General features: G+C 50.9%; 2 protein-coding genes across 2 annotated transcripts; one reads left to right on the top strand and one right to left on the bottom strand.

Moving 5' to 3' along the window:
- Window positions 1-371: 371 nt before the first annotated feature.
- LOC128748262 (ribonucleoside-diphosphate reductase large subunit-like) lies at window positions 372-5,742 on the top strand. The gene is made up of 19 exons (XM_053846864.1): window positions 372-522; window positions 980-1,068; window positions 1,237-1,414; window positions 1,493-1,593; window positions 1,902-1,961; window positions 2,025-2,064; window positions 2,125-2,287; window positions 2,347-2,488; window positions 3,077-3,160; window positions 3,231-3,392; window positions 3,456-3,535; window positions 3,606-3,807; window positions 3,879-4,028; window positions 4,089-4,310; window positions 4,371-4,447; window positions 4,520-4,655; window positions 4,732-4,827; window positions 4,898-5,086; window positions 5,157-5,742. Exons 1-19 carry the CDS (start codon window positions 504-506, stop codon window positions 5,358-5,360), a joined length of 2,394 nt encoding a protein of 797 aa, XP_053702839.1. The 5' UTR covers window positions 372-503; the 3' UTR covers window positions 5,361-5,742.
- A 624-nt stretch (window positions 5,743-6,366) lies between these two features.
- Window positions 6,367-11,225, bottom strand: LOC128748261 (short transient receptor potential channel 2-like). The gene is made up of 13 exons (XM_053846862.1): window positions 11,129-11,225; window positions 9,833-10,525; window positions 9,562-9,762; window positions 9,338-9,502; window positions 9,104-9,278; window positions 8,792-8,992; window positions 8,571-8,733; window positions 8,422-8,514; window positions 8,163-8,355; window positions 7,983-8,110; window positions 7,814-7,886; window positions 7,643-7,760; window positions 6,367-7,237 (listed from the first exon to the last, which is right to left on the bottom strand). Exons 1-13 carry the CDS (start codon window positions 11,171-11,173, stop codon window positions 6,576-6,578), a joined length of 2,910 nt encoding a protein of 969 aa, XP_053702837.1. The 5' UTR covers window positions 11,174-11,225; the 3' UTR covers window positions 6,367-6,575.
- Between the last annotated feature and the right edge of the window lie 125 nt (window positions 11,226-11,350).

The raw sequence follows: 11,350 nt of genomic DNA, 5'->3' as shown, positions 1-11,350 counted from the left end.
CATTCTAACGATATATACTGAAAAGCATTGCCATTTAAATGAATAGTTACAGTTGTTGTTCATGTCCTTGATGCAGGGTGTCATTATAAAATCATATTTCAGGCGTGGTTTATGTGGTTTATATGTGGTTTGTTTTTCTAATAAACCGCGCCAAATGGTGTCATGAGCCTTGAGTCTGCTCATAGTTCAGTTTGACAGAGCGACAGTTGCCTTGTTCAAACCTGTTTCGCTGAATCCCGCCATATTTTATAGCCAATTCCACTCGAAACAGGAAACCTCCGGATATGAGCTCAGCGATTGGCTCGGCGGCTGCCACGCGTCCCTTCTGATTGGCTGGGAGTCTGACACAGAGCAGTCTAACTGGCTTGCCAGTGTGTTGGCGCCCTCAGATCCAGATTCAACTGCAGCTGCCGGCGCTTCTTCTGCGGGAGTTATAACAAGCTATAACACTCTCGCGGCTCTTTTCTTTCTCTCGCTCCAACTGAAAACCCTTTATCGCCAACATGCACGTGATCAAACGAGGTATGCTAAGTTGCTAATGCACCACTCCTAACACTGTTGTTTGACATGTCGTTTTTTGTTCACAGTTGTTGAATTTTTGCTGTGAAAACCGCCTGTACGTGTTAAGAACGCGTCCAAAAATGCACTTCTGCTCTGCATCCGTGTATTTATATTCGCAGAGTGCTTCATTTGTGTCTGCAAACTAAACAAAGACTTCCTGCTGATAATAGATTCATGTCTTTTACCTTGCGTTTTTAAACCACTGATATACGTTGTTTAATAGCCGATGTCCGGTGACTTAACGGAATGAGTTGCACTTTACCAGCCATGGGATTTTATTGTGTTGCTTTGGCGCGAAGTCGTACATGCCTTTTGTTGTCATCGCCGCCGGCTCGACAGGTGATCGACGTACTTGGGCGAAAGAGTAGTCGATCGTTTCCCAGGTGTGAGTGAGTTTCTCCCTCTGTTCCTCCTTCAGACGGACGACAGGAGGCAGTGACTTTTGACAAGATCACATCCCGGATCCAGAAGCTTTGTTATGGACTCAACTCTGACTTTGTGGACCCTGTAAGCTGTTGTATTTTCATGTCTTCTGAGATGTTGAATGGCACTTAAGAATGTAAAGAAAATACAAATAAATAGTATGTAGAAAACTAAATGAAGAGAAAATAACATTATCTAACTAAATAATTCTTGAGTGCAAATCTAGAAAAGGTGTCTGATCTTGTGTGCCAGGCTCAGATCACGATGAAGGTGATCCAGGGTCTGTACAGCGGGGTCACCACCGTGGAGCTGGACACCCTGGCGGCGGAGACTGCAGCCACCCTCACCACCAAACACCCGGACTACGCCATCTTAGCCGCCAGAATTGCCGTCTCCAACCTGCACAAAGAGACCAAAAAAGTCTTCAGTGGTGGGTGTTGTTTGGAAGCGCCACACTCTCCCACCGCTCCAGTTTCTCCACACATCTCTCCCTCCTCTCTCTCTCCAGACGTCATGGAGGACTTGTACAAGTACGTCAACCCCCTGAACAAGCGCCACTCCCCGATGATCTCCAAGGAGCTGTTGGACACTGTCCGTGAGAACAAGGCTGTGAGTCACCGCTTCTCTCACTGAGTCTGATCATGAGCAGGTGACGCCTCACAGCGCCACCTACTGTAAAGCAGCATGCACCACCTTGTTGTGCAGAACAGGACGGGGGGAGTGGTGGGGGACGCACTGGACAGGTGGCAAATCTGTCCTACATATAGACAGACTACAACTCAGACAAACAATTGTCAATTAGGTTGTGTATGTTTTTGGCCTATGGGAGGAAACCTGAGTCCCCAGAAGAGTGTTTGAATAAGCACTAGATGCTTTGACTCTAAGGTGATATTAATGGAAATGATCTGTTGTTGCAGCGTCTCAACTCAGCCATCATCTATGACCGAGACTTTTCCTACAACTTCTTTGGCTTCAAGGTAAAATGGAGACACTTGTATCTCACCTTGACCTTTTGACTCATGAGTCATGTTGCTCCCCAGACTCTGGAGCGGTCGTACCTGCTGAAGATTAACGGCAAAGGTGAGTCTGTGTGTGTGTGTGCTCTTGGTGCTGACCCCTGACCCTGGTGCTGCTCCACAGTGGCAGAGAGGCCCCAGCACATGCTCATGAGGGTCTCGGTGGGGATCCATCAGAGCGACATCGACGCCGCCATCGAGACCTACAACCTGCTGTCAGAGAAGTGGTTCACGCACGCGTCGCCCACGCTGTTCAACGCCGGCACAAACCGGCCGCAGCTGTCCAGGTAAAGAGCGGAAGCGCCTCCGTGACGGCGGCGTGATGCTCACGCTCCGCGCTTTGCAGCTGCTTCCTGCTGGCCATGAAGGACGACAGCATCGAGGGCATTTACGACACGCTGAAGCAGTGCGCCCTCATCTCCAAGTCGGCCGGCGGCATCGGCATCGCCGTCAGCTGCATCAGGTCCACCGGCAGCTACATCGCCGGGGTGAGTGTCTTGTTCACAGCAGTGTAGAGATGAGAAATTCAATGTTTCACGTCTCTGGCAGAAGCCACTGGTGTCTGACAGGCTGCTCTGCCAGCTTTATTTAGGGGTTAAATGGAGCCGTCTGTCTGCTGTATCTCATGTCTCTGAACAGTTGACTTGAACTATGGAGCAGTCTGGACACATGTCCTGTCTTGTTTACTGACTGACATTGACATCAGTTCTTCAGGTGATTCACAGGATTCTTTGCTAGTTTATACACACTTTTTCGCAATGTAAATTTATTTCCTCGAGTTTTGTTTTCATGATGAAATAATACTTCACGTCTTCAGCCCGTTCCCCTCCAGACTCGCCATGTGACTTTACTCTACATGCTGTGTTAAAAACAAGCCGTAAACATCTACTTCTACAAAAAAAACTTTTTATAAAAACAAACACCTGAGTCAAATAGACATAGCTGAACTCGGTAGCTGTTGCCACAGTAGACAGAGACAGAGGAACCACAAACAGTCTGGTTCAGTATGGAGACAGACCGGGACTCACCAGGTGGAGAATGAGTCTTACTAGTGGAAACTTCTGTTTGTATCCCAGACCAATGGGACATCGAACGGCATGGTGCCAATGCTGCGGGTCTACAACAACACTGCACGCTACGTGGACCAGGGAGGCAACAAGGTCAGCCCCAATGTCCCTCCAGGATCTGACTCTCGCTCCTCCAGTTTTGCATCCGATCGTTTGTATCCAGAGGCCGGGAGCCTTCGCGGTGTATCTGGAGCCGTGGCACTCGGACGTGTTCGAGTTCCTGGAGCTGAAGAAGAACACAGGCAAAGAAGAGCAGAGGGCCCGGGACCTGTTCTACGCCCTGTGGATCCCGGACCTCTTCATGAGGCGAGTGGAGAGCAACCAGGTGAGGGACGCGGCGTGACCACATGTGGAGAGCTCACCGCTAATGCGTCTCCCGCTCCGGTAGGATTGGTCCCTGATGTGTCCCAGCGAGTGTCCCGGGTTAGAGGAGTGCTGGGGTCAAGAGTTCGAGGAGCTGTACGCACGGTATGACACGCCTCCCCCCCGCTTAAGGACCCGCCTGCGGTTTCTGATCTCAACCTCTGGTTCTCTTCAGGTATGAGAAAGAGGGTCGGGCCAAGCGCGTGGTGAAGGCTCAGCAGCTGTGGTACGCCATCATCGAGTCGCAGACGGAGACCGGCACGCCGTACATGCTCTACAAGGACGCCTGCAACAGGAAGAGCAACCAGCAGAACCTGGGCACCATCAAGTCCAGCAACCTGTGCACCGAGATCGTGGAGTACACCAGCAAGGACGAGGTGAGAGACGGGCGAGTGGCACCGGGGCGAGCGGCACCGGAACCCACCCTGAAACTTTCCGTCGTCACCAGGTCGCCGTGTGCAATTTGGCCTCCATCGCCCTCAACATGTACGTCACCGCGGAGAGGAAGTTCGACTTCTCCAAACTGGCATCGGTCACCAAAGTCATCGTCCGGAACCTGAACAAGATCATAGACATCAACTACTACCCAGTGCCGGAGGTTCGTGGGACCACGTCCGTCAGGCGCCCGCCTCGGTTCTGACCAACCTCTCCTCCTCAGGCCCGGCGATCCAACCTGCGCCACCGGCCCATCGGCATCGGGGTGCAGGGTCTGGCGGACGCCTTCATCCTCATGCGGTACCCCTTCGAGAGCCAAGAGGCCCAGCTGCTGAACATCCAGATATTTGAGACCATCTACTACGCCGCCCTGGAGGCCAGCTGCGACCTGGCCGCGGAGCTGGGCCCGTACGAGACCTACCCTGGGTCTCCTGTCAGCAAAGGGGTGAGTTGCTTTGGACCTCACCAAGGTCAGCAGCCCACCTGACCCTGTTGTCTCTCCCAGATTCTCCAGTATGACATGTGGAACAAGACGCCGACGGATTTGTGCGACTGGGCGGCTCTGAAGGCCAAGATCGCCAAGTGAGTCTAAGTCCTTGTTCTGTTTGTTGGTCCAAGTTCCATCTGTAACCAGTGTCGCCCCCTGGTGCTCAGACACGGTGTCCGGAACAGCCTGCTCTTGGCTCCCATGCCCACCGCCTCCACCGCCCAGATCCTGGGCAACAACGAGTCCATCGAGGCCTACACCAGCAACATCTACACCCGCAGAGTGCTGTCTGGAGAGTTCCAGGTCAGGGGGCCGTCACAGTCGGTCACCACCAAACAAAAGATCATAGGAAACGTTGAGCACCTTTGATGTCGTGCAGATCGTGAACCCGCACCTGCTGAAGGACCTGACTGAGCGGGGACTGTGGAACGACGACATGAAGAACCAGCTGATCGCTCACAACGGATCCATCCAGGTAACGGGAGCGACCGCCGGGGCTCGCAGTGGCGGTCAGCGGTTGTAATGTTGTGGCTGCTTGCTGGCAGGAGATAGACGGGATCCCCGACGACCTGAAGCAGCTGTACAAGACGGTGTGGGAGATCTCTCAGAAGACCATCCTGAAGATGGCGGCGGACCGCGGCGCCTACATCGACCAGAGCCAGTCGCTCAACATCCACATCGCGCAGCCCAACTACGGCAAGCTGAGCAGCATGCACTTCTACGGCTGGAAGCTGGTCAGTCCGCGCGTTTGTGATGCTCCCTCCCGGCCTCTAGGCGGCGCCAAACTCATCTTGTTCCTTTCAGGGCCTCAAAACCGGAATGTATTACCTGCGGACGAAACCTGCCGCCAACCCCATCCAGTTCACCCTCAACAAGGAGAAGCTGCAGGAGGGGAAGTCGGCCAAGAGCCAGGTGGAAGAGGAGGAGGAGAAGAAGAAAGAGGCGAACACCGCCGCCATGGTCTGCTCCCTCGCCAACAGGGATGAGTGTCTGATGTGCGGCTCCTAAACCGCCGTCACCGCCAAGAACTGAACCCCACGCCAGATGGTCTGTGGAAGCATTCTGGGGTCACATGACTGCCCCCACCTGGTCATGTGACTGCCGCACATCGATAATCTAAAGCTCATTTTTCCACCACGCTTGTATTTAATTCTGCCGTCATTTTGCCACTCGTGGACACTTCACATATCAAGATGCTTTTTGTCTTAAAATATGCAGCTCTTTGTCGTTATTTAATGCCGACTGCCTTTTTTATTGTTGTAAACAAGGGTTTGATTTTTATTCATTTTCTGTTTGCAGTTGTTGAATGGAACTCAAGTGTTATGTCATTTTCACCGCTGAAATTGTTTTGTTTGTATCTTCAGGGATTAAATATGTTCAAATTAAACAACTACCTGGTGAAATTGTCGCGATCTGACCGGGTCAAATAAAGGTTGTTATTGTTATGACAGTTACATGATGGTGGTTAGTCTTCGGTGTTTATCAGCGACTGGACTCGGGGGACACCAAACGCCTGCAGGTGATGAATTAATGATCCGGTTTTCAGGCTCTCTCTCGGGAGCTCAACAAGCTCAGACCTGCAGCTGCACGGTGACATCACCACGGCAACTGGGAAGGCGTCATGGAAGACGTGCTGAAGCCAAGACGGACCCGTGAACCATAAAGAGCTCAGGTCCACTGTGGAGAAAGGCGCTTTAATAAGCTCTCTACTGACACCCGCAGGACGCTCCTCATACTACATGATACATGACACTTTTTAAATCGCTTGCTGATAGAAAGAATATATTGATAAGACAGAAAAAGTAGGAAATACGCAGCGGAGGTAAAAATATTTATGAGGAATAAAATTAATTATTTAGAAAAAAATGCAACATAAGAACGTGACTCAATAAAAAAAATGAAATTAAATGAAATTTGAAAAGTAGCTGGAGAAATGAATCTCAATCTATTTTTTTATTGAATGAATTAGTAGATTTTTCAACCATACATTTGTTTTTTCTGTTTCTTTTCTCAAACTAAATTGAAATCAGGTCAAATAAATTGGAATTAGTGTGGAGATAGAAACAATAATTGGCATGAAATAGCACAAAAATGAAATGTTATAAAGTCCATATTATAACACAAACAAGAATAATTCAGATGGAAATGTTGAGGTGACATGACAACAAAAAACTACCAAGACACAGATTCATTTTACACACTAGGATCTGTATCTATTCCGTTCTACCGGGTGACTTCAGCGCCATCTATGGAACCCTCCCCCTCCTGCGAGCCGAAGCCGGTGTCCTGGGAGCTGCTGCTCCCGGTGGGGGAGGGGACACTTGTACCTTCCACAGGTTTGACTCTCTCTGTGACGTTGTGAGCAAACCTCATCCATCGAGCCTCCACCTTCTTCTTCCTCTCCTGCTGATCTTCATCTCCCAACTCAGGTGGAACTTTCTCTGCATCTCCTTCACGTTCCACCTCTCCAACTCTCCCTTCATCCTCCTCCTCCACTCCATCCGCTTCATCTTCCACCTCATCTTCTTGCTTCTCTCTGAGCTCCGCTCTTCCCTCCTCCATCCTCACCACCTCACAGTTCTGTTTCAGTCCCTCATCCTCCTCGATCTGGTGCGACGTGGCTTCCCTCTTCACCGTCTCCACCTCTTCCTCACCATGATGCACGGTCACCTGAGAGGACGAGCTGTTCCTGTCCTCTCGGCTGCTGAAGCCTCTGAAGTTGTTCTTGGCACCGATGATGTACTTGCCCAGGAAGGAGGAGCCTTCTTTGCTGAGGGTGTCGCCGGCGTGGTGACCCTCGTCCACCACGTGCTGCAGGACGCCCTTCATGTCGCTGTGCATCCTGGTGATCGCCTTGCTCAGCTCCGTGATGCGGTTGCCGATATCTGAGCCAGAAGCTTGGTTTAGTCGCACACATCTGAAGATCAGGGCCTTCAGGCAGACGGTGTACTAGCATCGTAGTATTTTCGTGTCGATTTAATTTTTACACATAAATAGTATTTTAACAGATCACTGGTCACTTAGTTAAACACACTCTGTTAGCAAACTTTGTCGCCATACTGCATAAGTATTATACACTATGAGCCAGTGTTAGCAATGCTAAGCTTAGTAGCGTTAGCAACATGATAATATTGAGAGAACAGCATCACAGATCTATTTTGTAGCTTCAGTAAGCAGCTATACCTGAACAAATGTTAGCTTCTGAATTAGCATTAGCAATTATAAGGCCAAAACAGAGAGTTTATTTAAAAAAAAAAAAAAAAAAAAAGAAAAGAAGTCTGAACGCTCACCTTTCCTTTTGGTCTCCTCAAACTCGCGGCGCGCAGATTCGATGTATCGCTGCACCAGAGCGCGGATGACCTGCTGTCGGTACGGAAGCTGGCTGTCCTCTGACCTTTTATCGTTGGACTTCACACACGTGTCAGAACGCAGCGGTTCAAGTTCTGAGCGTGGGAACTTACCAAAGAGGTGATGGGAGGGTATCGACTCTGAGCATCACACGAGCAGCAGCAGCAGATGCGTCGGAATATTCCTCTGAAAACAAAAAAAGACACGCAGTCAACCTGACCTCACCTCAAATCACTACATCATCCACAAACATCATTGTCCGTGCTGAGTGCCAGCCCTTACCTGAAGATGTAGAAGACCGCTTTGGGCGAGGGGATGATGTTGAAGGGCACAGGCATGGTCAGGCCTTCTCTGAAGTAGCTCAGGTACAACTTGGAGCGAGCGAACTTCCACTCCACGTCGGCGTCGTCCTGAAAGACCCAACATTTCTTAAAGGTCGAGATGCGGGAAATATTTCCTCACCTCAATCTTCTGGAAGGAGTTGGTGATCATAGCGATTAGCATGTTGAGGAGGACGATGACAATGACGAGGGTGAAGATGCCGTAGAGAATCCGACCCACAAATTCAGCTAGAACAAACTGCGGCATGTCCACGTAGTCCTGGTTGGCCACGCCGAACATGGTCCAGAACAGGAAGTGAAAGGTCTCGTTGAACCTTTAGGAACCTCAGTGGTTAGATTGTGTTTAGCGTTAGCATGTTGTGTCGCGGGGGTGAGGGTACCTGCCCAGGTGAGGCGAGATGACGTACGGCACGTAGATGTTGTTGATGCCGCAGAGGAAGGCCGTTCCGATTATCATTAAAATGAACATGAACCTGAGGAGAGCAGGGTTCAGTCTGCGGAGCACAAACATGGAGGTGGAGCGTCCCACCTCATCATGTCATCGATCATCTTCCCGATGGAGATCTGCAGAGTCCCCAGGGATTCGTGCGCCGGCAGGATGTACGCCAGCCGGGTGAAACTCAACAAGCTGGTGACGGCGAACAGGACCTCCGCGATCAGCTGTGGGTCCTCCTGGCGCCAGTCCTCGCGCACTGCCCGAGGGAGCACACCTTCAAGAACCAATTCTTTTTGAGGCAACCTTTCTCGCACCTGTCTCCGTGAAGTAGACGCACTCCTCTGAGCCCTCGACGTCCAGGCACAGGAAGTAGCCTTTGAGCATGATCAGGACTCGCAGGGAGAAGGAGGCCAGGTACATGCTGAGCACCATCATGTCCAAACAGTTCCACCAGTCCAGGAAGTAGCTGCGAAGACCTTCAATCCAGACTTCCTTACACTCGTACCAGAAGAAGCCTACGACAGAGCGGAGTAACCTGGTTTTTCCATGTTAATACTTCAGCAGCTCCATGAAGAAGACCTTGCGGGAGAGCATGAGGGACAGAGAAGATAAGGAAGGGAACCCACCAACGACCCAGACCATGTGAAAGGAGCTGTGTAGGATGTTCTGCTGCCTGGAGGCGAACTTGTCTCGATACATCTCCATCGTAATGGATTCCCCGAGCAATGTGATGAGGAACCAGAGGTACGATGCCGAGTGGAGGAGGAACTTGATGACTGGGATCTTCAAGATCTTTCCAACCTGGTGGAAGAGTCAATGAATTAAGGTGGTCAAGACGGTTTCGTTTTCAGGAACCAGACCTTGGATTTTGGGGCGATCCAGTAGACAAGGCAGAGGAGCGGCATGGTGAGGAAGATCCCCACAGAGACCAGCAGCTTCCATGCCGTGCGGCTGCCTCTCCAGCCGGCCAGGTTGCCGCACCAGATGGACGAGAGCACCTGCTGGCAGATGGGATGGGCCACAAACTGCAGGAAAACAGAGGATGAATATTCCAGCTCACATTTCCGGTTCTTCTCCAGGTCACCTGTTTCTGGTTGTAGTTGACGGCAAGCCTGAGCCGCGACAGGTTGGGTATCCCTTCCTCGAAGGCCTGCTGGTCGAGGTCGTCTTGGCTTTCGTCGCCGCAACTGTTGAGGATGGTGGTCACCTCGCTCTGGTTGCGGCACATTCCCAGCAGCTCCACGGCGAACTCTTGGCACAGCTCCTCCAGACTCAGATACTGAGGCTTCAGGAAGAAGGCAACTCGATCAGGAGGATTTCTGAGGATCGCGGAGGCACCATCTACCGGCCTTTACCTTGAACTCCGGCTCTTTCTGGGAGAGCTTCCGGAGCTCCCTGCTCAGGCTGAAGGCGCTAAGCATGGCGTCATCCGAGGTGATGGACAGGTAGGCGCGGCTTGCGATGCCGCGGTAGGTGTTGATGCGGGACAGCGAGAACTTCAGGAGGTCGTACTGCCGACCGTTGCGACACTCCAGACAGGCACAGGAGATCTTGTGAGGCCACGGGATGACGTGTCCCTTCATGGTCAGCATGGTCACGATATCGTACAGATCCTTCTGACAGGCCAAGGTCAGCGGCGTCACACCAGGGGCGAACTGAGAGTTGTCGATGGAGTGATCGTAGATGGCCTGTGAGAACGAGCGCACATCCATCTTGTTTCCTTTCTCCTGGTCCAGCCGGTCCAGGAGGTGCTTCACCACTCGGGGCTGGTTGGTGTCCACGGCGACCAGAAGGGCCTCGTGAATCTGGCGGAAGTCGAACTTGACCCCCTGCAGGAGCGCCTCCATGGCCTCCTCGCTGCCCAGGCGGATGGACAGGTTGAGGGCTTCCCGCCACAGGCGGTCTTCAGACTCGTCCAGCTGCCGGACGATGCCGTCGCCGGTCTTAAGAAGACCCCACACCAGGTCGATCTTCCCCTCCTGGATGGCGCAGATGAGCTCCGGTGGGAACCGCATCTTCTTGTTCATAATCTCCCGCCATTGCTCTGGCTTTAGGGAAAAACACAACAAATTCTCCACAGTTACATAACTGAAGCTGAGCAGGAGAGCAGAAGGAGAGAACACGAGTTTTCTCAAACTTACCGTGACCATCAAAGACAACAGTGACAGAAACACGTGGAGGAAATACTTTCAATGAAAACATACTTGGGTTTATTTATGGAAAAAAATAAATAACAGAAATTTAAAAAAGCAAACAAAATGGGCTTTAAATGAATTTACTAAATCGAAATTTGAAAAGAAAAAAAACCCCAACTTTGTACTTTGTTTCCAGCTCTTCAAACAATTACTATATAAAGACAATAAAAATGCTACGTAAACATCATGCAAAAATGTATTCATCTTACACCTTAAACGTGAAAAAGTCGCTAAAAACACGAGACTATTGACATTCATTTTAGCTACTAACGTTCCCTCATCATCAAATGGCAGCCACAGAACATTTTCGCATTTTATCGTTTGTAAATAATGAAGCAGACACGCACCGAGTGCGTATTAATTGCGAAACTGGTGCTTAAAATAAACACTGTCAATAGTGCTACTTAAAAAAAATACAATAACAGCACTCAACACTGGCGTAGCAGCGTAGCTCACCGTGAGATTCTCCATTCCTGGTGAAAAGTTCTGCGGAATGATCATACAGGAAAGTTGGACAGCGCGCAGCAGACGTCGCGGATCCTTCGCTCCTGGGGTCGAGCGAGCGCGCGGGTGTCGCGTGGTCGTGCGAGAGCGGCTGACTGCGCAGCCTCCGACCTCGGAGCCACATTCTAGTCCGATGGGAGATAAGCAATTAAAACGTCGCCGCTTGAGTGTTTC

Source organism: Synchiropus splendidus, chromosome 17 (genome assembly GCF_027744825.2).
Source record: "Synchiropus splendidus isolate RoL2022-P1 chromosome 17, RoL_Sspl_1.0, whole genome shotgun sequence".
In the NCBI taxonomy this organism is placed as follows: Eukaryota; Metazoa; Chordata; class Actinopteri; order Syngnathiformes; family Callionymidae; genus Synchiropus; species Synchiropus splendidus.
Note: the sequence above shows the minus strand (reverse complement) of the source record. Positions and strands in the feature narration are given on the sequence as shown.